Raw genomic sequence first — 27,961 nt, 5'->3', positions numbered from 1 at the left:
TCCCTCCCTTCTCTGTTAAGTTTACTGATTTCATCTGGCGTGACTGTAAGCTATCTTGTTTGCCGATGAGAAGAGAGTCATACAGGCTCCTAACTAACCTCAGGGTCATGAGTGAGAATGCAGTCTTTGAACCTCATTGGATACTCACCTGCTTCTTTGCGTCTAAAGTGTTTCCTAAAAACTGAGACAAAATAAAGAGTATAGGGAGGGAAAGGAATGTTTGAACTTACGTATGAGCTGGGTTTCTAAAATCTGCACCGTGAGTCAGTTTGCATTTAATAATCTACAATGACTGGAAAGAAATGTCTGTAATTTGTTGATGTTACATTTCGGTAAATCTTAAATGGCCAAGGAAACTGCAGAGAGGTGATGGGAAAAATGAGCAGGTCAATAATGTGAAAAATGAAAAATGTGCAGGTTCATTTCAAAACTAGAGGCCAGTTTCACTTATTTGAGTGACGAGATAATTTTTGGTCAATAAAAATAATCTCATATCAATTTATATGATTTTCTGGGGTAGGAGAGAAGGCCTTGTCAGATGAATTTGCTGTAAGCTTTTTCATTTCTTGTTAAGATTAAAGCTTTGTTTTGTAATTGTATTGATGAAATACACTCTTTTATAATATATTTGATTTAGAGTGGCTTGCTTTATTGATTACCAAATTAAAGTGATACAAAATCAATAGTAGCACACACTAAAGGGATTAAGGACAGGATAACTGAAAAATCTCAATGTAGTTGTTAATGGAGAGTCAATGTCTACTAGCTGTGTCTTTCAGCAAGTATTCTTCAGTATCTGTCAGTGATCAGGAGTAAGTATGAAAAGACTGAAGGTTTCAGAGGATGCGAAGATCTAAGACTCGCCAGTCTTTCTGGGAAATTAGCCAATTTAGCCAGAACACTATCTATTAAATGTATAGTGAAAGTCACTTGGATTTCCCCTTTTGAAGAGCCTGCCCTCTGAAGCACAGGGTCTCTAAAAATGAATTGAGTTGTGATAAATTACAATCTGGAAATGGCTTTTGCAGTAAGACTTGCAGCTATGATAACAAACATATAATTCTTGAAGCGTAAGTGCTGTTGAGACTGGTGTACCACCATGAGTGGTGGTATGAGGAGGTTTGTAATACTAGGAAAGTTGGTAACAAAAATGAATGTTTTTCTAAGAAGAGTTGTGAAGGACTCAGTTGGGGAAAAAAAGCCTGATAAACTGATTTTAAAATTCAGAATCTTTGATTAACCTGGTTAGACTAAGTAAATAGTGACTTGCTCATGGTACATAAAGGGACTTCATTATAAGGAAGTCAAAGGTATGTAACAAGATCCAGCTGGAAACTGATCCTGGATAACTTCAGTCTCCAAGCGTACCTTGTATTTATAAAAACAGACATCAAGCTAATGCCTAAAGCTAAGGAAATGGAAAGCTCCATCTCTTGGAGTGTTTTAGTCATTATGGTGTCTTTCATACATTCTATCACCTTGTCTTCAAGACTCTTCAGATATCTTTAACCCTCATTCTTTCTTACCTCCATCTACCCCCTCCCTTATGCTCTGTAATAGGTAAGTGACATGTGTTGAGCTACTGCTGATCTGGCTAAACAGTGCTATAATCACATACGGGAAATTTCATTGGGAGTTTATCCTCAGCATGCATCAGCTGTCATGAATAGAAACCTCGCGGCAGGAATAAGAAATGTAGAGGACAGAATGATATGTGCTTAAATTCTGTATTTTTGAAGCTGTCAAAGCCTGTTTCATTTTTGGCTTAAGTGATGCAGCTGAACGAGATCGTGTGTGTATTTGTGGGCATATTTGCAACTTCATTTGGAGAATCTCCTCCTTGACACATGACATTGAGTATTTTTGTTATACTGGTGTTAGCTGGTGCTGTATCTGAAATTCTTTCAAAATGACATGTCCAGTTCCAATATAGAATTACCTTAATTTTTAGCTTTTCAAATTCCAGCTTATGCCATAGAAGCATAGGATCACCAAGGTTGGAAAAGACCTCCAAGATCATCTAGTACAACTGTCCACATACCTCAGATATTTTCCCACCATCCATGTCCCTCAGTGCTACTGTTTCTTGAACACCTCCCGGGACAGTGAATTTACCACCTTCCCGGGCATCCTGTTCAGGCACCTGACCACTCTTTCAGGGAAGAAATGTTTCCTGATATCCAATCTGAACCTCCCCTGGCACAACATGAAGCCATTCCCTCTCATCCTATTACAGGTTGCATGGGGGCAGAGACCAAGCTCCACCTCACCACAGCCTCCTTTCAGACAGTTGAAGAGAGTGATAAGGTCTCCCCTGAGCCGTCTCCCAGTTCCCTCAGATGCTCCCCATAAGACTTGTGCGCCAGACCCCTCACCAGTCTTTTTATCCTTCTCTGGACACACTCCAGGATCTCAGTGTCTTTCATGTAGTGAGGTGCCACAAATTGAGCTCAGTACTTGAGATGCAGCCTCACCAGTGCAGAGTACAGAGGGATAATCACTTCCCTACTCCTGCTGGCCAAGTTCAGCCAAGTGTCAACCAACATCCTGAGGTCCTTTTCTTCCACATGGTCTTCCCGCCACTGCCCTAAACCTGTAGTATTGCATGGGTTTGTTGTAGCCAAAAGCACAGCACCCAACACTTGGTCTTGTTGAACTTTCTCTATGTCCATCTCAGTTTTATCTGTAAATTGTGTTTACCTATCGTTTGCAATGCAGATTAGTTTTCAATTGAGTTTTCCATTTGTTGCCTTTTTTTTTTTTAACCTGAGATGAACTGTTAAAACAGTGCAAACTATGCCATGCCTATAGAGAAATCCAAATACAAGCCCCCCCCTTTTTTTTTTAAACCCCTTATCCCTAATGAATTGTTTATTTATTTATATATATATATATATATATATATATATTTCCCAATTGTGTGGGCTTGCAGTCATCATTTTTAACACTAAATGGCATGTTTCACTTGCTCAGCGGTTGTGCTCTGTTAAAGCTTTGTGTGTTTTCCTGGTCATTTTAATGCCACCAGCTCAGCTGTTTCTTTGAAGTGCTGCTGATTAGTCTGCAAATAAATTTGGAAGGGAATTCAGAGAGGGTAGAGAAGAAAAGTCAGGTAAATGAGCACCCTTCAAGTCTGGTGGATTAAGGATAGTTCCCACAGGTGGGGTAACGGATGAAGTTCGCGTATCCAGAATATCATAGGTATATTGATGGGTGAATAAAATGTATAGCTAACTTCTGGTATGCACGCTGTTCCTGTTCGCTTATATTTCCCTTTTGTACATAAATGTCTATTTTAGTATAAAAAGGCTGCCATAATGGAGACCACTTACATGCTGAATGTTCCTGGGTAAGCTTGGCTTGCTCTTCTTGAAAAGCAGAAATCACTTGAAGACAGAAGATTAAGCCGGATACAAGGACAGGCATTTTGAAGTCAGCACAAATGGAACTGATTGATATTGAGACTATTTCTATCAGTAGCCTGCTCTTCAGAAAGAAATAAGGACCATACTGTTATTTTTATATTTAGCCAGATTTCTTAAGGAAAGGAGATTGTGCCATTTTCGTCCAACTGTTCTTTCCCCTCGCCCTCATAAGAAACTGTCAAATTGAAACCAAATTAAACAAGTGGTGATATTTCAATGATACCAAGCTCCTGTAGCGTTCATGAAAGTGGAGAAAAAGACAGAGATAAGGTCCTAATTTTATGTAGAGCAGGATAGGCACGCATACCACTACAGGTGCAAGATCTTTCATTTAACAGTTTTTTTCATGGAAATAGCTGCTGTATTTTTGTGCTCAACAGTAGTCAAAGCAAATTTGATGCTCGGACTTAACAGAGTGCAGAGCAAAATAAGGAAAAAAACATCATTGTGCCGAAGTCTATATTAATACTTCTTTGTCCTGCGTACTGTACTGTGCAGCTCTTCTCTCCCTGTGTGAAAAAGATGTAGAAAATCAGCTTTGGAGATCATTGTATAGAAGCCAATCAAACTTCTATCAACATCTGTGTAGGCTAAAGATTATCATCCCAGAAAAGATAGCACTATGGCAGAAATCAGTAAAGGCTCACAGAGGGGGTGAATAGAGACATATGTTTCACTGTCTCTTTTTGTGCAAGAGCTGGAGGGAGTAAAGTAGTGCTACAGAAGATGACACTTGCAACAAGTTAAAAAACACCAAGTTTTTAAGTATGTACTTGAGCTCTGGATCTCATTGCTGTAGGATGACTCCTAGAAGTTTATGTAGGCTCTAAATAGTGTGGGACAGATTAATTGGGAGGAAAAATCCCCCAAGGTTTACTCAGTGTTTATATACATCCTCTGATCCAATAAGTCTGAGCTGTAATTTGTTGGGAAGAAGAAAGCTGGAGAGGGACATTCAAGGCTGGGTTGGGTAGGGCTGTGGGCATCCTGATCTGGTGGGGGGCAGCCCTGTCCACAGCAGGAGGTTGGAGCTGGAGTGGGCTTTGAGGTCCCCTCCAACCCAAACCTTTCTGTGATTCTATGCACCTTCTGTGTTCTTGTACTCCTAGTGAGGTGTCAGCTTTTTGACTAAGTCTGTAGGTCTCTTGTCACTTGAAATGACAGTCTGAGTAGTAGAGAATTTTCTACTTGTGGTTGTGTTGAGGGAGAGGAAGCTTGATCCTTGCTTGCCCATCTGCAGTTCATATCAGGCCCTTAGCCTTTTACCTGTTGTTTGGCCAGCAGATTTGGGAGGGGATGGGGGGAGGAGGCTGGGGCGCAGGGCATGTGGGAACAGAGCTGTGGGCCTTGGGTGTAGGTGGAAGCAGTGAGCTGTGTTTACAGGGCACAGAAACAGGGGGATGAGTAGAACTGTACAATCATGGAATGGCCTGGGTTGAAAAGGACCCAGTTTCAACCCCCCTGCTATGAATAGGGTCAGCAATCACCAGACCAGGCTGCCCAGAGCTACATCCCGCCTGGCCTTGAATGCTTCCAGGGATGGGGCATCCACAGCCTCCTTAGGCAACTCATTCCAGTGCTTCATCACCCTCTGAGTGGAAAACTTCCTCCTAATATCTAACCTAAACCTCCCCTGTCTGGTTTAAAACCATTCCTCCTTGTCTGAAGGATGCAAATAGGAATGTCGTAGGTTACTTCAAAATCTGACACTTATTTTGTGGATCACAAGGTCACTCCATCTTTAGATGGAGACTTGGAAAGCTGAGACAGAATAGAGTTAAAATCAGCAATGCTAAGCAGTACTTGTAAGAGATGCTGTTTTGTGAAAGATATGTACTGACCAGAAGGATTTGTATTCAGAGTTCTATTTCCTTTCAGTTCAGTTTTTCTTGATTTCAATTTACTGGATGATAGGCTCTTTCCAAGTGGTGCACTGTTGGTTAAACTTCAGTGCATTGCTGAGGAAGAGAAAAGCTGTTTCCTTTCAGATGTTGCTCCTGTTCTGTAAATAACAACTTAATTTTATGTGCTGAGTGGCTGCTAGACTAAGAGCATATCCATACTTTTGTTTTTCTGTATTAATCAAGGCAAAATGGATGTGCTTTTTAGATGTTTCCTTTAGGACATGCCATAATTGATGTTTCATTCATGGAGTGTTTAAACACTGTGGCCAATATGAAGCAGATACACCTTCTTTCCAATGGCCAGCTGTGCAAGTTGCTATGGGAACTCGGTGGGGACTGTCTGGAGATTACTGCTCTGGGGACCACACCTGGTTTATTTGCATTCAATTTAAGTTGGGGAAAATTCAGAAGAGAAGAGGACTAGTAAGCAGGCAGAAAGGGCTTGTCACTTTGAGGCCGTCACATGGGGTGGGAGGCTGCACTTATTCACGTTTCCTGCTGACCAGTGCAGGGATCTGAATTTTGCAGCCATTCGTGCGTTTTGTTGGCGTGGTGAGGCTTATTAGAAATGCAACGTCACAGGGGCTTTTTGGTATTATTCCCTCTAACTTAGTGTAATCCCAGTGAATTTGCCAACTTTCTTTGCCCGTATAGTAATTAGTGTTACAGCGAAGGTTTGTGAAGGCGGTATGGAACACAGGTCACGCAGCGTGTTACTGCAACTCAGTGCAATATTAAAATGTCAGTGCAATATAGAATGTTGCTGTAGAGCTTAGCCTGACTTTTTTTTCTGAACACTGAAATTGCTCTTTTTCCAGTGATGACTGTGAGAACTTCCTAAGAAGGCTGTGGAACAGTTTTCATTCAAGTCAGAAGCAGTGGTCAGCTAGCAGCTTTCAGACTGTTTGAGGCTGGATTTTTGTGGATTATGGCATCCTGGCACATAAGTACTTTGCTTTTTTCTTGCTACATTAACTTGCCTGTTGACCAAGACTGGACAAAAGCGATCATAACAGTGCTGTATGCTGACTGCTCTTTGTGCTTTTAACCTGCTGTGTCCCTCATACCACAGGGCTGACAAAGCGCTCTAGCACCTTGCTGCAGGAATGTCTTAGTGGAGTATTTGAAGTGTTTTCAGGACAGCGGGCTTAGAAGCTTTGAGAAATGTGAATCTCTGCTTGGGGGGGAGGGAAGGTGGGAATAACCTGAGAATTAATGGCAGATGTCATCAGCACGGATCAGCTCTTAACTTTTTTCCCTTGAAGGTTCAGATTCTCTGTAGTGATGCTGTTTGGACAGCATCTTGTTTATACATTACTTAGACATTAATGCGGTATACTTTTTATTTGCTGTCGTTTAGCCTACTATGATATTATAGGGTTATTAGTACCTGCTTTCAAATACTTCAAAACAATTCCTTAAATTTGGGGTTTTAGCATTCCAAGCCATGTTTATGCTACAAGGACTGGCTGGTACAATTGTAACTGTTACTCCTTTTTCTGTTAGCTTCTTGCCAGCACTCTGTGTTTTCTCAGCCTCTGTGCTGCCTTGGTGCTTCAGCGGGGAAGACCTTTCTGCCCATGGATCAGATAACTGAGCTGTGCGTTTTCTCCCTGCGGTCACATTAGCACTAACCCAGCTCAGTTCTCCAGGTGGCAGTGCAGGAGGTGCAGCAGGACACTAGGGCTGGGGGCTGCGGCTCTGGGAGGAGCACTGCCTTTTGCTAACTTAACACTTGTCACCCAAAGCTATAGCAGTGACCGACACATGTAGTCCTGTGGAGTTAAACATACGATTTTTCATGTTTGGTTTTCCTATGAAAACCAAAGTGAGATGCATATATGGAGTCTGTTTTAGTGAGGAATTGGTGAGTTATGAGTTAAAGTCTTCTGGATATGACTTTAATGTTTTTTGTTGATCTGTTGATTTCTTTTACCCTGTGACTTGGGACTAAATAATGAATCTCCTCTGAAAGGACTCTTATCTGTCTGCGTGGTGCTTCTGATCAAAATAGGTTACAGAAACTGGGGCAGTGTGGGAAGACTTACCTGTGCTGCAGCTTGCACTAAAAATAACCCATTCCTATCTTCAGTGGCATGTGTCCACCTGCATGTAAACAAAACGTGCATGTCTTCCCAGCAAATGCCCTACAATCACAGCCGCAGGTGGCAGCGATACCTCATGCCCTTCAGCCTTACTGCTGGTAATACAGTCCTTGTGGTTGTTTCCTGGAAAAGCCAATCAGTGCCTTGTCTGCTTCAGCATAGCATAGCTGCTAAAACTGACACGAGTGCGCTTGGGAACGTTTCCTGGAAGAGCTAATGTAGATAATGCTCTGTATGTGTAGTGAAGGTGAGGTTTTTACAATCTGCTGTTCCTAAATTAGAAATTAAAGATCCAGGTGCCCAGTCATTTTTTTTTTTCCCGTTTTATTGATAACAAATGCAATCTTACGTTAGCTCTGACTAGCCAAAATGATAGCTGCTCGGTGGCTGTGCGAGTGGATGGAGCCAGAGTCTGCAGCGGGTAACTGCTGCTTCCTTCAGACCTCACATCTGGCAATCGTTGTTCCATTTGTAACAGACAAAGCCGCTTGTCTGGAATGTGGCCTTTCCCTCTTTAAGATCAAATAATTTAAGCTTCAGAAAGAGGCATTCTCATGACATATCTTGTAGTTCCTACAGGTGTTAATAGTGTCTGGATCAGTGTGCTGGGGGCACTAAAGCAATATCCTTCTGCAGATTGGAGGTAGTTATTACGGAAGAGATCAGAATCAGATTCTGCAAAGGATGGTGGTAACTGCAGAGCAGCTTCAGTTCCTATCATGATCTGTTTTGCATGGGCTTTTCTTCTCTATTAATTTGTTTGACACTCAGAATGCTGGCTAGAGCTAAATGCCACCCATGCGGATTTTGATGTATCCATTTGGCTCCGGCAGCAATCTTAATAAACTTAAGCTGGCGGCTTTTATGTATGTATTTTGAGAATGAGCTATAGTGTATTTAATGACAGGTAGAGTGGAGTCTCTGAGATTTGAATTGAGCTGAATTGTATGGTTAAGTTATATGTTGAATTAGTCTATTTTTTGTAGAGCCCCCGTTCATCAAGCTAGACTAGTTATTACCTCTTTGTCAAAGCAGGGAATGGAAAAATGAGTGTTTGTAAAATGATTTTTATTTTGGTTTACAGGTGAGTTTTAAAATAATGCTGTTTAGTTCTGAGCACCTGTACTTGTTATGTGGGTGGGCACGAAGTGGCAAGTGTAATGCTGTTGGAATGCACACACAGTGATATTTCAGAGACGTAACAAGTCATACAGCAGCTAAGGCAAATATTGCAGACAGTGTTTAAGCATGGCATAACCAGTGTTCATACACTGTCAGACAGATCACTTGTGATTTATGGATTTGGGAATAGCTAAATTGCTCAAATGCTTTCTATTTTTAATGTCTATATATAAATGTAATAACTTGTAGTTTACAGTCTGTATGCCATCTTCCTCGTTTGGTGTGTGTGAAGATAGGTGGCGGCAGAATACTAAGGGTGCCCCAATACAGCACAAGATGCAACAGCATCATGCATTCAAATACACACACAACACTTTCAGTAGATACCTCACATGTGGAGGGCACATTCCCATAAATGCCATCCCAGCATGCAGCTGGTAGAAATGACCACTTCAAGGTGTGCAGTAGCTGCTGGTGAGAGCCCTGGGGTTTAGGTGTGAGTGTGGGCTGCCCATCCCTGCAAGGGAGGCCCCTCTGTGTGCCAGTTGCCGCACAACCCAAACTGCAGCCTCCCATAAAGGCCTGTAAGCTTTCAAGGCTATTTTTTTCAGTTTCAGTACTGCTGTTGTGCAGATCTATGCCTTTAGATTGCTGCTTTTTTTTTTTTTCCCTTCTGAAGTTTTACAGATGGTGTTCTTCAGCCCTCCCTTGTGTTGTGTTCATGTAACTTCACATCACTCTTCATTGCGGTCTTTACTTCGTGTTGTGCGGTACTCTTCTGAAAAGCAATGGCAGCCGTGAAAATCTTGTAATCAAATAAATAGAAAAGTTAGTTAATTAAACAATATGCATCTGCTCCAGGGCTTTAATATTTTGCTGTGAAGTACTCAAATCTGACAAAGCAGTCATTTTAAGGGGAGGTGAGACCCACACCCGTGTCACTAAAATAACAAACCACCTCCGACAGGTGTCTCCCTTCAAATATTAACTACTGAAACAGTTTGTTTGTTTTGATAACAAAATGCCTGCATAACACTGGAGTGCTGCTTTTCATGTGCAAGTTTAATAAAGGAATGAACATCAGTTCTAACATTATAGATCCTCACTTTGGATTTGGCAGTTTCAAAGGATGACTTGCACATGTTTATGCTATTTTTAGTTAAATTGGATGCAACGGAGTACTCTTCTGCAGCTATTCAGAAGTGCAACTGTGCAGCAGCTCTGCAGCAAATACAACGTGCTGGTTAAATAACACAAACTTGTTGTCAAAAATGTGGTAGTTAAAGTTGTGAATGTTTTCTTAGTCCTTTCTTTGAATTTAATTCCTGAAGTCAGTGCTTATGATGTAGTGTTCAGTATAAAAATTAAAGCTCATAAAAATCCTCAAGTTATTATGTGAGAGTAATAAGAGCTTTGAAAACAGGACTGAAACATGACGTCTCAAACAGAAAATGTGAAGATCCAATGCATGCTACTCTTAAAATATTCCATGGCTTTAAGAAAACGTTACGACTGTTTTGTGGATCAAAGGTGGAGTTTTGAACATAAAGGGCTGGCTGTACAGTAGAATTACTAAGCTTGTGCTAAATTTATATCCAGTGCCTCCGAAAGCACTCATAGTGAAACTTGTTTGTAGATACAACGTGGATTTTTTTCTTATAAGCTGTGACTTGTGGGCAGTGAGAGGAGGGCTGAACTATTTAGTTGATTCACTGGGATGATAGTAATAGACATCAGTTTCAAGCAAGGCTGAGTTTACTCGTGAAAGCTGTTGAAGCGAAAATACTGCAGTTTCTGAATAAGGCGATTTCTTTAATTTTGCCTCTTCTGCCTCTTCCACTACTCCCCTGTTATGTTTTTTTCCCTTCCCATATGGTAGAACTATACTATAAGCATTTCATGACCACAGTTCTCTTACTATAAAGCTGACATAAACCATTATTAGTGTCTGTTATCTGTGGACAAAAGTGAGATTTTAAACACACAAACAAACCCCTTTATATGAATATGTTTGGTACTTACAACCTATCTCCTGTCCTGCACTGATAAGATGAATTAGCATTCCTGGCTTGCTGTCTCTCTGCTTAATTGTCTTCAAAAAAAGGTATGCAGTGTCATTTTGAAAGACGCTTTGTGCAATGGAAAGTTTGAAAGGGTAGTTATGGTTTGAGTTGGAGAGAGAAGTAAAATTAGATGTAGGCTAAAATTTGAGTTCATAGCAATTGTATAATGACCCGTAATTCTTTAACAGGCCAATTTTATTTGACTTTTCCAGAAAAATACTCTTGGCTTTCAGAGTGAACTTAGCAATTTTCACATAAAATCAGTTTTGTTAGCCAAAGTCAAAGGTGGTGGCTGAAATTAGAGCTTGGTCTGCAGCTCTGACTATGAACAGGCTGCTGTCTGTCTGTCCATAATTATCCTAAGAGGATTGTGCCAATGTTAATAACAGTTTATTTTTGTTGAAGCATGTGATTTAAAATATATATTTATTAATAGCACATTGAAGTTCTGTTGGACAAAAATTTTATTAGGTTCAATTTGCTTTGTGGAACAGGGACTTGGAAATGTCTTGAGTTAAAACACTTCAGCTTTGTATAATGGCAAATTAGAGGTAACTGTATCAACTGATCTTGGCTGTCATGATGTATAGAAAAAGCAGCCGTTCTCTGCGTGTTTGCAGTATGCGTTGGTGGGATGCTTAGTCATGCGCTATTATAAAAGCTTTTGTGTCCAGTCATCTTTAGGTGAAATATACTAGATGCTGGTGCGGTAATGAAGGCAGTATGCTAACATGTTATGGTTAATACCATGTAGTGTTCCATGTACACCGTACAGAAGTGAAATGTGGTGTTGGTTTATTGGGCAGTCTTGCCATGTTCTGTCAGAAATCATGTCGGGAGTTTTGCAAAGGTCACACTTGTTACAGAGTTGCCTAGTGGCAGAAAATTCCTAGCTGTCACTGACTGTATAATAAATGACATTTTACTAATATATGGAAGTATGTCTGTATAAAAGTTAAGGTGCTTATTCCCCTTGAAGTGTTTTGGTGAAAGAGTGTTGCTAATAACTTTGTTTTATCTCTATAATTCTGTATTGTCTATGTAGTTCCATGTAGTTCCCTACATTCTCCCCCAACTTGATTGAGTTGACAGTCAGTGAATTGGCTGTAATAAATGAAAGATGCAGAAGGAATGAAACAGAAGATGTGGAGCAGGTCTAACTAAAGGTTGCGTAAGCGGCAGAGGGAAATGACCATACTCTTTCCAAAAAAACAAGGTATCGAGTTATAATCACTGGAAGTCCATAAATAGCAGCAAATTGGTGGGAGAGACAGCAAAGCAGAAGCATTTAAGTGGGAGGATATGTGAAGAGGAGAACAGTGGAGGAGGAGTATTTCTGCAGCGTTAAACTGAAGATGCCTGGCATACCTGGCTCTGTTTTAGTGGCCTTGGTTCCTTCATTCTTGCAGCAAATCATGAACAGAGTTGTGTGGAGGAAAAAATCAACAGTGTCAGCGTTGCAGAATTGCTTGAAGAGAACTTCTGATATTTCTGTAGTTGCACAGGAAACTGAGAGAGTTTTCTTTTTCTTATCCTGAAAATGATCTAAGGTACCTTTGGAGGAAAAATGAAGACTACTGTGGGAAACTCACAGTGGTGTCCTGCTGAAATGTGAGTGCCACAGCTGTGACTGGTTCAGGGTATGAATTAACTTTTAGTATAAGAATCCAGAACGAGGAGGATAGCCAATGAGGTGGCAGAACCTGGATAGGAAAATAAGGTTGTTTTGAGAGCAAGGTCCCCTCCCCAAACCCTTCTATTTAGTTCTTCAGGCCTCCTTAGAATCGTACCAGATAAATTGTTGCAATAGTGTGGCCTAGGTAGAATAATCGTGTTGTTGGCCAAAATCATCAGAACTTATGTAAAATACAAGATAATAAAATTATGGAAGAAGGAAGTGACCACTTGAAGAACACTGTGGGTTTTTTTTGCTAATCTTAGTTTGAAAAGTCAATTTAAAAGGCCTTATTTAAATTAGCATGTCAGCGGAAGATACAGTTGCAATGTATGCTTTTTGCGGGATGGTACTTCTAAGAAAGATTGGTTGGGGGTATGGTCAGGAACAGGAAGAAAACTTTTCTGCCTTTTCCTTGTTAGCTGTCAGCGCAGTGTCAATAGAGCAGATGAGCAGCGCAGTGGTATTGCAGAACACTTGCTGGCACTGCTTCAGGCTTATCCTTCCCTGGCCTTTATTTACTGCTTTATTCTTCTGTTCTTGATACAAGTCATCCATCACTACACATGCCTGCTTTAACGGTCACTTCCTGCCTTCATGTGCTTCTACTGCTGCACCTGTGTTCAGGCAGCTCAGTGCGAAGAGAATCTATAGGACAGCATTGTGGACCTGGCACCGTGCTGCAGGCTGCCTCAGCTCAGCCACTGCTGGGTGGCTCCTGCTTCATCAAGTGTCACCATCTGTCCAGGCTCTGCCGATGAAGCAAGGGGGTTATCTTAAGGTATTCCAGAAGCAAGGGTGGAAGAGCAAGGTTTTGGGAAGGTCTGGGAACCACGATGTGTCCCGGATGTCTTCTTGGGACGTGTGGATGTCTAGAAAATACGTCAGAAGAAGGATGCTAGGGACAGGTAATTGCCACATGTTGTCTCCGTGCAGTTGGGTGTACATTCCCTTCTTTCAGTCTTCTTCAAGTGTAGATCACTTGTTAAAAATATAGTGGGGAACATCTTGTGTTAAGTAGAGATATGAACCTGAACAGAAGAAGAGGTCAAGCGTGGAAACAAATTCCAGTCAGTGGCGGACAATCGAGAAGTCCCTTCTCTTGTACACTCTTCTGTGGAGAGGTGGTGCTTGAGTTCCTTTCAAAAGTGAGGAGAAAAGCACAGCTAACTTGGAGGAGGAAAAAAAAGAAAAAAAATCTTTAAATTCACATTAACGTCGGGAAGTGAATGGCCCAACCCTGCAGCCACTGGCGCTGATCATCACACATTTTTTCCTGATCACAACACAGTCTAATAAACATTGCAGTGTCCAAATTCCGCTTTAATTTTTTGCATTAATGTTCTTGCTGTTTTGGACAATGAGGTTGCAACCAAGCTATCTGAAATGGTTTAATCTAGCATTGTAGTTCTTTAGTACATGTAGCTCTGTGGAACACTTCTGGAAAAGAGGATTGGGTCCTCCATAGAGCGTAGTGTGTTCCCCAGCCCTTTGACAGGTGATGCTCGCAACTACAAGTGGGCTCTGCGTGTCATTGGGTGGTTCAGAGCCTTGGGCTTGGTGCAGAATGTCCTTTTCAGAACTCATAGCTCCACAGTGAGCTTTGTTTGGTTATATTGTGTATGCTTGTGGAAGGGATTAATAATAAATTAGCTTTTTTTTTTTTTTTTTTCTTTTTTTTTTTCTTGGAAGTCATTGGAAAGCAAAAAAAAAAATGAAATCTACTTTGATTTCACTTGGGATAGATTAGTGGGTGTCAAATATTACACAATACTTGACATACCCACTGCTGTTAACTTGGCTGTTGCAAAGGGATTACCAGATAATGAATCACCAGCCTCTTTAGTCATTTAGAGAGAATTGTGCTGCTTCCTTGCCCTGGTGTTCCTCTTTCCTGCCCAGGACCTTCTTGTGACAGCCCATGTTACCATGTGGAAAACACCACACAGATGTGCGGGCACCGGTTTGACAGCTCTGTGTTGGGCTCCTACCTTGCTAATTGTTTTCTTGGGATTATTTGGTTTGTGCAAAAAGCTTTTTCCAAATCCCCTTTATTACCCAAGTTATTGTTGCCAGCAGGAATAAGATTAAAGGTGCTTAAGTCTGTAGAGTTGTTTCTAATTTGTACGTGTCATTTCAGTGGCATTTTAACAAAACTCCGTCTCTCTCCCCTCGCTGCTCCCCTGTGGTACTGTGCTTGAGTTAGGGCTGAGAAGCCAAGCTATTGGAAGAAACTTCATTTTGTTCCCTAATTATTATGCTGGCACTCGGGAGATAATTTTTCCCTTCATGCACTGCCAATTAATATGCAAATGAGCTGATAAATATTTATACCGAGATTTAAATTATGCAGGGAGCGCTTTCGGTGTACTCTGCAAATGAATTGTTCATGGACTTCAAAGTGCTGGCTGCTGTGCTAACGAGGGGAGATTTGCATAAGGCCCTAATCAGGCGCATACTGATTAAGCTTCATTATGGAAACTGCCAGCTGCAATCTTTGTTTCTATTTTATTACAAAAAGGGGAACTTTTCACGCTTCAGTCGCCTTGACAATGTCAGACACTGCTAGTAGGAGAGACTAAAACTCCACAGAGCAACTGAAGTTTCCCTGTTCAGTTGAAGATTGCTATGGTGTAACTGAAGTTGTATTTCTTCCCCCACCTCCCCGCTCCCTTTCTTGTGCCGTTGAGAGCAGTAGTGTAGATTTGATAGAAATTGCCATTCTCCTTTTCCTTGGACTGTCTGAACCTGTAGAGGATACCACAGCAATGCTGGACTGCAGTGACTACGTTCTAGGTGGGTACCAGCTCAGCTCTTTCTTATAAGCGTTTAATATGGAAATAGAGGGTGTGAGGTTGACTATGTATAGAGGCTTAATCACATATGCAGAGGCAGAGAAGGTGCTTGTAAGGCTGAAGCTCACCAGTGCATCGGCAGTGAGGGGCTGCCTGATATATATGTATTGTATATATCTATACCGGGGAAATAACTTAATTTTATTCTCCCCTTTCCCTCGCTCCAGGAGAATTCTTTTCCTCTGCACTGAAGAGGCTTGCTGTTAAGCTAAGGTGATAGTGATGCAGACCTTATGCTTCTTGGATTTCAATGTGAGAAGCACTTAGCTTCTAATAAACATTGGGACTTAAGACTTGACTTGCATGTCTGTGTGTTTCAGATTTTAAAACGTGAAAATGAGTGAGTTGCAGTCTCCAAGAATTTACTGGCTGTATCGAGCCATTCCCCAACAGAATATATATTATGTCTGTGTATTTTTAATGTAATAGCAAGGTTCTTCGTGCGTAATAGAAAATAAGGTGGAGTCCACAGTGGTTGCCATTGATACCGTTGCAAGCTGTGCCTAAGGTTACTGGGATAATGTATTTCCTGAGCTGAGATTTCATCAGGACTGCTGAACAGGCATGCCATAAAGCTACATTTAGAAGACATTAAGTTACGTACAAGAAACTGATAATTCCACTTTTGCAAGAGACTTTATTTATTTTCAAGGCTCTTTCCCTGGAGCTCAGTGTATTGATTTTTATTTATTTTTATTTTTAAATGCATTATATCTGTTTATAAAGAATATTTTTTTGGATGGTAAATTTTAATGCAGACACCTGAATATTCATTTATGAACATGAAATGGTTTTCTGAAAATGAATTTCTTCTTTAAACCTTCAAGGGAGTTCTTGGTATGTTTTCACTCATGTTGAACTTTGGTTTTTTTTTTCCATGTGTGTCACTGAATCATTTTTGCTGGTTCTGTCAGAGTATTGGGTACTTTCACTTCAGGTGAAAGGAAACAGTGAGTGAGATACTGGTTAAGATTTAGTGTTTTGCTAGGTCTGCGTAGATCCTAATGCTGCAGACTGTTCCCACGCCTGCTGCTTCCTTCTGCGTGCCTTCTGAGACACGCTGAGGGGCTGTGGGAGCGTGGCACGGCACTGCCAGCATGGCAGAGTGCTGCCTGGGTTCGCCTGCGAGAGCTGGATCTCAATCACACACCTGCTGCTTTCGATCCTCCTCCTGCCGAGTGTGCTGCTCGATGAGGCTGGCAGAAGTTGTAGCCCAGAGCCTTTATTTAAAACACAGCTAAAGTCTGAAGGGAGGAAAAAGGATGAGGGCGTCAGGACTTTTTTTTACCTCACTTCATTTGTTTATTCCTTTAAATCTGAAGCAGAAGTCTTATGAGTATGTAGAAACAATGTGTGTGTGTGTGTGTGACATAGTGAATCTGTAGGCTTAGTATCCTGCAGATACGTCTGTTTTGCTGGTGGCAGTTTTGTGCTTCAGATGTGTTTGTCATACCATTTGCAATGGAAATAGCTGCATTGTTCGTGATGCTTTACATGCAGAAGGCCCACAGATTGAGCAAGAAATAGTCAGCTGGTGAAATAATGGATGCCATCCTTCGTTCAAATGGAAGCAGTGCTAGAAAGATGTTTTGGCACCCAACTTGCTGATTTTTTCACAGTGAGGACATTTGAGGTCTCTCCGGGTCAATCCTTGCCATGAAATATTTGTCAGGTGGACATACTGTTGCTACTTGAGTAAACTTAATTTATCTGTATAGTATTAGTAAAGCCTGGAAACCTTTTTTTTTTTTTTTTTTTTTTTTTTTTAAGTTTATTTTACAGTACTCCAACAGAAGTAGCCACCTCTTGCTTTATGAAAAGAGTTCTGCTCTTGTCCTGAACAGACGTGCTTGTTGTGCAAGAAGTTGGGTAGCAGTGCTTGCAGCATTGTATGTAGGACAGCTGCCACCCTGCCCCTAGGTGCAGCTTGATGCCAGTGTGGGTATCCTGCCTGCTGGCTCTAATACTTCAGTTTCTGCAGTCAAGTAGCCTAAGAGTCCCTGTGTTTTTTCTTTTGAGAAGAGCTTTCTGAAGTCCTTGAGCAAGTGGAGCCTGTGATGTTCTGGGGTGATCTGCTAGACTGTAACTTCCACTCAGTGGTCAGTGCTATGGTGAGCTTAGGCTATCCTGCTCTGAGCCTAAGAAGTATATCCTACATCCACTAGCTCTGTAAGTTAGCCCGCTTTCACAGCAAGGTATGTTGGCTTTGGAGCCCATCTTGCTCATGTTGCTGCTGGACAGGCACTCTTCATGTCTGTTTCCAAATGGAAGTTTCCTGCCCAGTGTTGTCTGAAGCCAAGCACATTTCAGTAGCCAGCTGTGAGTGAAGGAGCAGATTAGTGATGTTTATCAAACAAAGGTTGCCTGTAATTGCTTCAAACAAATGCGCTGTTAACACCCCCCAGTTATACTCGTTTAAGGTGCATGCAACTACTACATTAAAACAGACACAAATTGTTCTTCATGCAGACCCACCAGCAGTGTGCGGCACATCAAAACAGCCTATTTCCTGTGTAGCCTGTGGGAGACTCTCCTCAGTTTGTAGAGCTGTTGCTATACAAATGTGGAAAATGGCCCCCCCCAAAAAAAGAAAAAAAAGCTGATAAGTTGTAGGTTCTGTTCCTACAGCCTTAGCGAAGCTCTGCTCTAGGCTGTACCTTGAAGCAGCGGTGGTGAAAATCAGGGCAGGATGTCAGCCTTTTGCTGAAATGTGGGCCGGAAGTGTTCAGCTGGGATGGTTCTCACTTGTTCCCTGTTTCAAAAGGCAGTTTAATGAGTTTGCCTTCATGCTGAAAGAAATGTTTATAAGGGTGCGTGTCTGAAGCCAATTCAGGTATCTTTCATACTTAGCTAACATTTACAAGATATAATCATAGCTGTTGGAACTTGCTATGAAGAGCTGATACTTTGGAGAGGTTGAAGTAACTTGATGGGGCTGATTGATTTGTTACCGCCCTCTGGGTGTTTTCTAACTGTGCTTTGGAGTTTTCCTAATGACTTTTACTGTTTCTCTCTTATAAGCTGGATTTCTAACTAGTTCCTCCCTCTTTCAACCCAGTACACCTAGACGAGTTCAATTGCGGCTCCTGTTTTCTTTCAAGCACTGCCCAAGTGCTCATTGCTTCCATTGATTCATACTTGTATTCTTCCTCTGCTGTTGCCTCTGGCTTTGATATCCCAAGGAACACACTGTTTTCCTCTAAGCAGCAGATGATAGCACACGGTCTGTCTTCTCACCTCCAGCTCTTCTAGGCTGTCAAGCAATGGAGAGGCTGGGCATTCTTGGAAGTACCTAGGGAAAGATGCAGGAGTTAATAATGTTATTGTGTTTCTCTTCAGCCTGTTGGTGTTTTGGAGATGATTGCTTTGATGAAAGAAGTAACCTTTTAAGCTTCTAGCAAGAAAATTTCCTGAAGTTGATGTTCATTTTGAGCTCCTTGAGCTTGCGTTTAACAGGTTATGGGAATGAAAGAACGTACTTTAGAATTTGCTTATGCTTCACTTTATGAATTAGTCTATCTTGAGATTCTTTTTATAATTTTGGTTTGCATTAATGTGGCACATTCATGTGGCTGGTAGCTAGGAAGGAGGAGGTAATAAGTTGTAGAGCTGATGCTGTACACAGAGCATCTGTATGGCTTCCTATAGAAGGGAGCTGTATTCTCTGTCTGCCATCTGGAGAGGTTCTGTGTTGTGCAGTATTCGGCTGACAAGCTTTCAGATCCAGAGCAGGTTATTCAGTAGGTTCATCTATTGGGAAAAGGAGGAGAAATATGTTACATGTTTGTGAGGTTTTGCATGAATATATAGAAAATATTAAATTTAATATTAGTGGCATTCCTGTAAAATAAAATTATTGTTTTAGTTAAATGGCATCTACTCACACATAATGACTGCACATAGGCCTTGGTGGTCAGACTTAGTGTTTTTGAATCTTTTCATAGTTGTTCCTTCCTTTTTAATTTCTTTCCCTTTGTTTCTCTATTTTGCTGTACTGAAAACTAAGCTCTGCCTATCCTTGCCTTCCAACATGCTGTTTTTATTCCTCAGCACTATGCTTTTATCAGTCAACAATGAGATACAAGATGTTGAAACTGTATTTATCTGGTAAACTCAATATTATGCTCTGCTTCTGATGTTTCTTTGTGTTATAAAATAAGCTGAATTAGAGTAAATTACATACTGAATTCAATACGTTCTGTATATCTCTTGGACAAGAAGATATAATTAGGTTTGTGTAGTTTTTTTTTTGTTCATCACTATATCTTTTTCTGTTTTAATGCAGACTCAAGAATGAACAATCCGTCAGAAACCAGTAAACCATCAATGGAGAGTGGAGATGGGAACACAGGTAAGAAATGATTAGTTGATACACAGGTGTTTTTATCATTGAATTAAATGGATAAGCAAAAAAAATTTTTTGCCAGTTTACAGGAACAGCAACAACAACAAAAAACACATTGTTCCTACGTCTGCTGTTTTTAGAGACCTGAGAACACCGCGACTCTGTACCAAAACCAAGTCATTAGCCATACTTGTATGTAGGGCACTACTCATGCACTTACCAATATAAGATTCTCCGTTCCTCCTTCTTGTTTGTAATGCTTTTGATATGATGAAAAATCCTGTGGTGCTAGCCACTCTCTATAAAGAAGTGGCGCAGGGGTAGAAGTGCCGCTTCGCTACACAGGGGGCTCGAAACCCGGGAGTTGGCCTCGATGATCTCTAAGGTCCCTTCCAACTCGCACGATACTATGATACTATGATACTATGAAGTCATCTCATTCTTCCCTGTCGGAAGAATGCATCTTTGACATATCTAACTTCATTATTATTTATTTTGAGGCTGTTATTTTCCCTGGCAGACGTGGGCCATTGGCTGATCTTGTTTCCATTTCAGACTTCAGTCGAGGCTACAACTGTTCTCAGGAACAAGGCAAAGGAAGAAAGCATCATCATTTCTCAACATTAAAAAAAACAACAAGCTGTTAGCAGACTTTTCTGTAATGTATTCACGTGTTAGAGTAGACTTGACTGGGATAGAATAGGCTTTGTGTCACAGCTGTTGTCTTCTGCGCATCGTTGAGATGAGACCTATTTATAACCAGTTTTATAAGTTTAAGTCACTAGAACTCAGTCATGCTGTCTCATGCCTTAATTCTTTTCTGCAGATAACTTATGGTTCGTTTCGGAAATAAGAATCAACTATTCTGAATGGGCAGTAAATAGTTTAACTGAACTCAGAATGCTCTCTGAGCTCTGGGTAACGTTTGGGGAGAAAAAATGAGAAGGAACTACTTGTGTTGAGGGAAGTCTTAGTTGCCTTAGTAAGGAAAATGGTTTTCTTCATTTTTATTCAGTAATAAGAATTTTTCTTTCAACTTTGGAGTTGTTCTGAAATTTATAATTTACTTTATTCTATTGTTTCCTCATTCTTTGAGCAAGGCTTTAGTAGAGCTAACAGTGACTGAATGTTCCTGATGCTGATCTGAGAGGCTGGATGTTTTCTGTCATAGATGGTGTCAGTCGGAAGGAAATCAGCTCTCTTACCTGTGTATTTCTGGTTACTGGCATCTCTGTTTCTGTACTTTCTGTTGTATTTTGTAATAGGGGAGGTATTGGTAATTATGTATTAAAAACACTTATTTAAGTCTTCTTAGCATGGCTTATAACTTTATTTCAACAAATGTACAGACTGGAGATGTAGACAACATCAGGAAAATGCTTTGAAATATCTTTTTTTTCAATTGAATCGTTCTATCTGGAGCATGTGTATAAACATCTGAGAAAATTCCAACTTGCTGCTTTGTGTTACCACAGTTCAGTGTACACTTTCTCAGGAGCCATCCCTGATGCATTGAAGTACATCTTCAGCTGGCAGCTTCTACCTCAACTCAACTCTTTCAGAGGGGGGCATACTTCATTTGGAGATAGTCCGTTATCACAAAAGTGTAATGTCTGCTTTAGCAGAACTCTGGTTTTGCTGCCCTGGGCAAGTACTTCATCAGTGTGAAGATGATGGTCATGGTATAAAGAAAGGATGGATTTGTAAAGCTCCATGTGTAGATGCTTTCATCACAAATGAGAGTACAGTGTTTATTTTTTTTATATATTATAATGCTGACATTATAACGAAAGCTTGACTCTTACTGGTATTTTGACCTTTTGCAAGTATCACTTCTGTAGCTTAAATGTTCCCGGTCAATTATTTCAAATTTATTTCCTGATTTTATTTATTTTTTTAATTTTATTTATCAACACTACAGCAATCAAGGAATTCTGAGAGGTTCTGTAGTCATTGCTCTGTTTTCAAACACAGCGCCCATAAACTACTGGAGGTAGTGATTGACACTTGTGACATTCTTTTGGGGCTCAAGCATCAGTTGCGTTAGTCAACAGACAAATGTTAAGCCCTCAAAGGAGTAGTCATGGAATGTAATTTAGACTTCTGATCAGTGTGTTTGAATTGTGGTTCTGGGCTCTGCGTATACTTAGTGAAAAGAAGTCGGATAGGATGGTAAGGGACTGGAAGTGCCATTGATGGATTGTCTAGGGAGCATAGGCTCTGATATTAAATGCAAAAAGATTTTTATGGGCGCTGATTCTCGTAACTTTTCATTAATCGTCTTCTTCCCAGTAACGTTTGTAAATCATTTAAGTCTATTGTGTAAGCACTACTTGTCTGTCTTCTGAACCAAAGTGGATGTTTGGGTCATTCCTGTTTTCAGTGCAGTAAGTTTGATGCAGTTTGATAAAGATGGCTTAACATCAAAAGTTCTGAATTAATAATTTAAGTAAGTTCCATGGAAGTTAACAAACTAGATTTTGTGCTTTTAATGCTATTTAAGTAACAAAGTAAAGTTTCCTGTAACTGGTCACAATAAAACACCTGAAACAGATTTTAACTTTTTTAGTGTGCTAATTCGACTCATCTTTTAAGCACCTTAAAAATTAAGTTGTACTTCAGATGAATAAAAAACAGCAACAAAAGTTTTGATGAGTGCAGGAGTTGTTGGCCAGATGTTTGTACAAGAGGGTGAACTGATGAACTGTTCTTCAGTATTGTAGAATAACACAACTCTTTTCTAGCCTTCAGTAGGGGGATGAACAGGTCATTTAGTATCTACCGGAAGGAAGAGGGAGAGAAGGGTAGAACCCTGCCATGTAGAAATACCAACAGCCTTTTCTGATTCCTTTCTGTATGTTACAGCATGCAACTTTACAGAACAGTTCTTTTTTTTCCCTTAATGAGTGTTCTCAAAAGCTGTTATAGCAGCATACAGTAGTATGAAAGCCAAGGTTAATGTCTGTGAAAGCTGTAGTTTTAGGACATACATTGATATAATAGCAAAATAGTATTTGAAAGGAGGAGTCTAGATAGTCTTATTTGCATTGCTTCATTTTCTGAGATTGAATTTCCGGTTTCCTAAAAGAATCTATGAAAAAGGGACCACAAAATGTTTCTGATTTTTCTTTTTAACTGTGAGAATTCTGGTCAAATATAACTACTAAACTTTTTATTTAATGACATAGACAAGGAAACACCAATTCCTGGATACTGGGCATCTATCACAGGACAGATGGGGAAATGTATTGTCAGTGCTGCAAGATGTTTTCTAGAGCACATTGCAGATGTGCGTTCAAGTTAGTTTTGAAATATTCCTCCTCACTGTTTGTCTTCCTTTCACAAGAACTTTCTCGCACCCTATTCTGCATCTCTCCCGAGCTGTAGTCCTTCACTCATCTTGCTTTCTTGAACAGTTTGCAAGGCCCTGAATAAATTCTGATGGTTGTGGTCTTAATATCTTGAAGTGTGTTCTCCTGACTGCTGGTTCTCAGCATGTTCTCCTTCCTGCTCCATTTGGCCCTGTGTTTATCCTTAGGAAGTGTGATTGGAAAACAGTAAACACCGATCCAAGCTCAGGCTGATGTGGTACTTTATGTTCTGTTCCGCTCCCTGGGGTGGCCCTAAATGAGACAGTTCAGAGATCTGATTTGGCTGAAAAGCGATTGCACTATTAGTCTTCATCCAAACCAGTTCTCTGAAGGAATTAACCACATAGCTGAGTTTATGCCAGAATTTGGAGATGCTTAAATTGCACTGGACTTGGGTTGTAAGGGTGGAACTACATTTTAATGCTTGATGTGATCTAACAACTTGCTGGAGTGGGGGAGGCTTTTTTCCTTGCTGTCACCTCTCTGCCCTCTCCTGCTTTCCGTCTGCTGCTTGTCAGACCCTAAGCCGAAGTTAGTTTTTCTGTTGGTTCAGTAGGATGAATTAACTTGGTCTTACAGGAGAAGGAACAGTTGATATAAAGGATTTTCTACTCCATTAGCAACATGAACTCACTTGCTTCTGTGTCCATGAACTATCAGAAGGATCAGAACAGTGACAACATGCCTGTATGCAAGAACATAAGGGAGATGGAAGACTGAGACTTCCCACTCCCACTTCTTTGATGTTGTTGAACTATTAGATCAGTTCTAGCAGTTACGAAGACGTGATGGAGATGAGAATGACATAAATATCTGTGTTAAAATCTGTTATGTTGTTGTTCTTAATTTTTTTCTTGCATTTAGCTCTTACCTTGAGCAAAAGCAGCACTCTGGTCCTTTCGTGTTCTTACAGTTAGTGACCTTTTGATTCTGATAGCTCCATTTTCCAGTCTCTTTACCAGATTTCTTGGATTCCATAGGAGTGCTGTTGCATCCTTCTGAGCACCTTAAGAGCAAAACCTGTGAACCTCTCAACTCAAAGTTCATTTTCCCTGCTGTTCTTCAAAAGATGTAGGCATCCTGTGATAAATGTGAGAAACATTGGCAGCATTCTTTCCAAAACTAAGGCTGCATCCAAAGGGGAATAGGCCTTTCAGATCCCAAAGAAAGCTTAAGATGCAAGTAGAACAGAGTAAACTGGTGGGGTTTAAGGTTTTTTTTTATGCTTGAAGTTGAGATTTGGATGGCATGGGGAGAAGGAGTTGTAGTCCTTTAAGAGTTGATTTAAGGGAAGTGTTATATTTTCTTGATACCATTCTAAACTGCTGCTGTGAGAGTTATGAATATTTGGAATCAATGAAGATTCTAGGCTCAGTCTTAGAACTTGCTTAGCTCAGAACTAAGGAGGCTTGTTTCAATCCTCCATATCAGAGTTAGCAGAAGCACTGACCAGTGTGTCTATATGCACATGTATAGCAGTGTTTTTTTTTAATACAGCATCATGATTTGAGGCTCTTTTTGGAAGACAGCCGACAAGAACTGTTTCAACTTGTTTACTTAAGATGAGGTTAACAGCTGGTCCTCTTTGAAAACAATAATTTTTTTTGACCCTTTAAAGTTTCTAGTTGGAGGGAGCAATACCTGCTTTATAGTAGGTTTTTCTTCCCCCCTTCCTACTTGGAGGTTCCTCAGCAAGACTGAAAATACCTGATTAAAAATGTCTGCTTGAATAAGGAGGATTGTACATTTTCTTTGGATTATAGTATTTGTTTGTCAGGATTTAATTTTATAAGTTTAACCAATCATCCTCCCACTCCCTTCCCTTTAGACTTCTGTACTGAGACAATTCTGCATTTTACTCAAAAGAGTGGAAACAGGTAGGACTCTTCTACCTCTTTCCAGCAGGTCGTCTTACCTACCTCTGTTTGGTGCAATGCGACCAAGTCACATTCATTCAGGATTAGTTCAAACTGATGATTGTCCTTCCATGCACTTTGTATTGGAACTTTGGACTCATTGAGCAAAATTATTCTACATAGTTTAAAATTTGAGTATTTAAAGTGTCTGTGGATCTTTGGTTGCAACAGATGTCTTACAACCCAAGTTACCCTTACAACCCAATTGTGTAAGTATGTAAACCCTGGCTTAAAGCATAGAAGTAAAAATAGAGTTGACCATTTCTTCCCTCACACCACCTCCAGCAAAAAAAACAAAAACAAAGCACCCACATCACGTGGCCACCTTAAGTACGACTTGCATTGGTGCTGGAAACCTTGCATCTGTGTCGAGTTGAACAGTGACATAATTCTTGATAATCTTATCTATGTAAACTTTTTGTAGGTCAAAACAGCAGTATAATTTACTTATAATTTATATTAGATATATATATATTTATTTATTTATATTTATATATAATTTATATTAGATATTGGGTAGTGTATTTTTAATCAATTTTTTTGCTTCCATTTGCAGTTGTTTCTAATGAATAACATCCCTCATTATTTAACAACTGTGATTATTGCTTATTAGATAATGTAGATTTCTGTAGAGAAAAATAATGTAGATGATGGAAGGAGTTCAGAATTATGAATTAAACACCTATTCATAAACATCAACAAAATCTATTGTGAAGATATAAACGTGCAAGTCTAAAGCTATTTGTTCTTCGTTGTAGACATAGTTTTTAAGATGGCATAATCTGTTCAAGACATTCCCTGCAGCCTGACAAAATCAGTGTCTTCCCTATTGTCCTTAGCCACAGTAGGTAGTAATACGCCACATACAAAACTGGTCGTCCCTAACACTTTATTTTTCAAGTTTGTGGTTAGCTCTTTCTGGCAATAGGAAATTAGTTGACAGTTTGGGGGGGGAAGGTTGAGTTCTCTCTCACACATTTACATTATTTGCAGATATTTTGTGGGTTTTTGTGTCTTTTAAGCTCTTCAGGAGGATGACAACAAAGATGCAGGAAAACTATCAGGTTGTATTTGTATGAAAGTGGATGAGAGCAACAGCAAACAGTTATGTTATGGAAGCTCTGCAAAAGTAGCCATGCAAATTTGGAGAGAGCACTTCCAGACTACAGTTTTCTCTTTTGATTAGAGACTGCGTATACAGCACTTTTGTTTTCCCCAAGTATTATTTTTCCTACCTGTAATGAGAGATGGGTATATACGAACTTTATTCTTGTCACTTCCTGGACTTCAAGGTTGTATTCAATTACTGAGTGGAGCTTGCAGTCATTTGTTTCTCTGCCATGGTTTGAGAATGATGGGGTAGTAGTGTACACATGATAGGTAAGGTGACAGAATTTAACTAAATTAGCTTAATATTTTTTTTTCAGTGGACAAAATCTAAATCAGCAAAGCCTGGAACTTACAGAACCTTTTTTATCTATCTCAATGAAAAAGAAAATAAAAGATATCATGTTACCCTTTGGAGTGTTTTTCTATTACGTTGTATTGAGAGTTATGCCATCTTAAGTCATCTTTTCTTTCAGTAAAAATCATAGCTAATAGCCATCATCTCTCTTCCTCTAGGCACACAAACAAATGGCCTGGACTTTCAAAAGCAGCCTGTGCCTGTTGGAGGACCAATCTCTACAGCCCAGGCCCAGGCCTTTCTTGGGCACCTTCATCAGGTAAGAGAAGACCCAATTCAGAACAAGGGTGACTCAAACAGGTACAAACACAGCTTCTCTTGTGTGTTCTCTTTCTGTGAATATGAGTAGTCATATAAAAGAACATATTGATAAACCATGTGCTCAAGGTGCTTAGGTGAGAAAGTTCTTACTGTGTCAGTACACACTCAGTGATCTCCAGAGGTCCTTCCAATGCCTGTGATTCTATGATTCTTATTGTGGCACTCGTTTAATTGCACTGTGCTGTAGACTACATCAGAGTGAGACCTATTGGGTAGAACTTTAAATGTCTCTTTCTTGGGACTTGTGACTGTCTAAAGTGACTAGAAATAAAGTTATCAGGTATAAATGAAATGCAATGTCAAATCTAATTTTTTTGATGAAGAATAGTGTTAGCCCATCATTTCCCAAGATCTTGAAACTGTTAGTTCAAGCTACTGTCAGTACCTTGTGATGAAAACAAAAATGATGTTGAAAGATGTTCAGCACTGTGTTCTGATCTTTTGAGCTCTTACATATTGACTAGAAATATGTAATCACAATACTTATTAAGCACATATGTTTCTGTCAGGTGGTGTGATGTTCTGTGATTTTTTTTGTTTGTGCTTTTCCTTATAATAAGTTGTTTCAGGTACCTTGTGTAGGATGATATTCGGCTTTCTGCTGTGATCCCTCTGCTCTGCTGCTTCTGTATTTAGGGAATCAAAGCTGATCTTCAGATGTACTCTAAAAAATGGGACATCCCTAGGTGAAGAGAAGCATGAGCAGTATTTTTGGTAGCTTTTTTTTTAATCTGCCAGCAGTTGAAGTGTGAAAACAAATGTCCTAATTTCTTTCACTTCCTCGGCAACGAGTTTAAACTTTAAAATACTGTAGCTAATTGGCTGACCTTGAATGCTTGAGGTCTGCTGTAGCACAGTTGTTGTGGTATAATTGACCTACTGAAGCTTTTATACCCTATTAAAAGAGCTCAGAATTGCCATTTTATTGTATGGAACATTCAACACTTGTCACGTAAATTACAATTTTCCTAGTAGATTAGGCTATATGGGACCTAGGGAGGGATGCCAACATCTGGATTTGCCGAACCTATAGCCTTCTGTAGGCTGCTTTTTTGTGTAAAGAAGCTGACTAATTTTCATAGGTTGTCAGTATGTGGAGACAGATACAGCTGGACTGAAGAATCTTGTGGAAGCTTTTTAATTTTGTTTTAAATCCTTTTTTTTTTTTTGTGTGGTTGTCAGTTGGATTTAGCCTTTGTTTTGTTGTATTGGTTGATACAGGACTGTAATTCTATTTAGCGCAGTGCCTTATCTTGCTTGGAAAATGTACTTATTTAAACAGTTCTCAGGATTGTTGTGACTTGATGTTTGATAAAGCAATTAATTTCTTGAAACTAGTTCAGAGGCAAATCTGAACTATTCTTGTATGCACTTGTTGAGTGTGCAGGACTCTA

General features: G+C 40.1%; 1 protein-coding gene across 10 annotated transcripts in view; it reads left to right on the top strand.

Moving 5' to 3' along the window:
* Positions 1–27,961, top strand: part of POU2F1 (POU class 2 homeobox 1) — a 108,675-nt gene that overhangs the window by 41,932 nt on the left and 38,782 nt on the right. For 6 of the 10 annotated variants that reach the window (XM_072361238.1, XM_072361095.1, XM_072361019.1 and 3 more), the window contains exons 2-3: positions 19,435–19,500; positions 26,405–26,505. In XM_072361238.1, coding sequence (XP_072217339.1) covers positions 19,435–19,500; positions 26,405–26,505 — 167 coding nt within the window. Of the gene's footprint in view, positions 1–6,144; positions 6,277–14,826; positions 15,091–19,434; positions 19,501–26,404; positions 26,506–27,961 lie in introns of those variants that run through there. The other 4 variants (XM_072360944.1, XM_072360883.1, XM_072360832.1 and 1 more) reach the window with 3 other exon arrangements.

Source organism: Excalfactoria chinensis, chromosome 1 (assembly GCF_039878825.1).
Source record: "Excalfactoria chinensis isolate bCotChi1 chromosome 1, bCotChi1.hap2, whole genome shotgun sequence".
Taxonomy (NCBI): Eukaryota; Metazoa; Chordata; class Aves; order Galliformes; family Phasianidae; genus Excalfactoria; species Excalfactoria chinensis.
The sequence above is the reverse complement of the archived record's forward strand: the minus strand, read 5'-3'. Positions and strand labels throughout refer to the sequence as shown.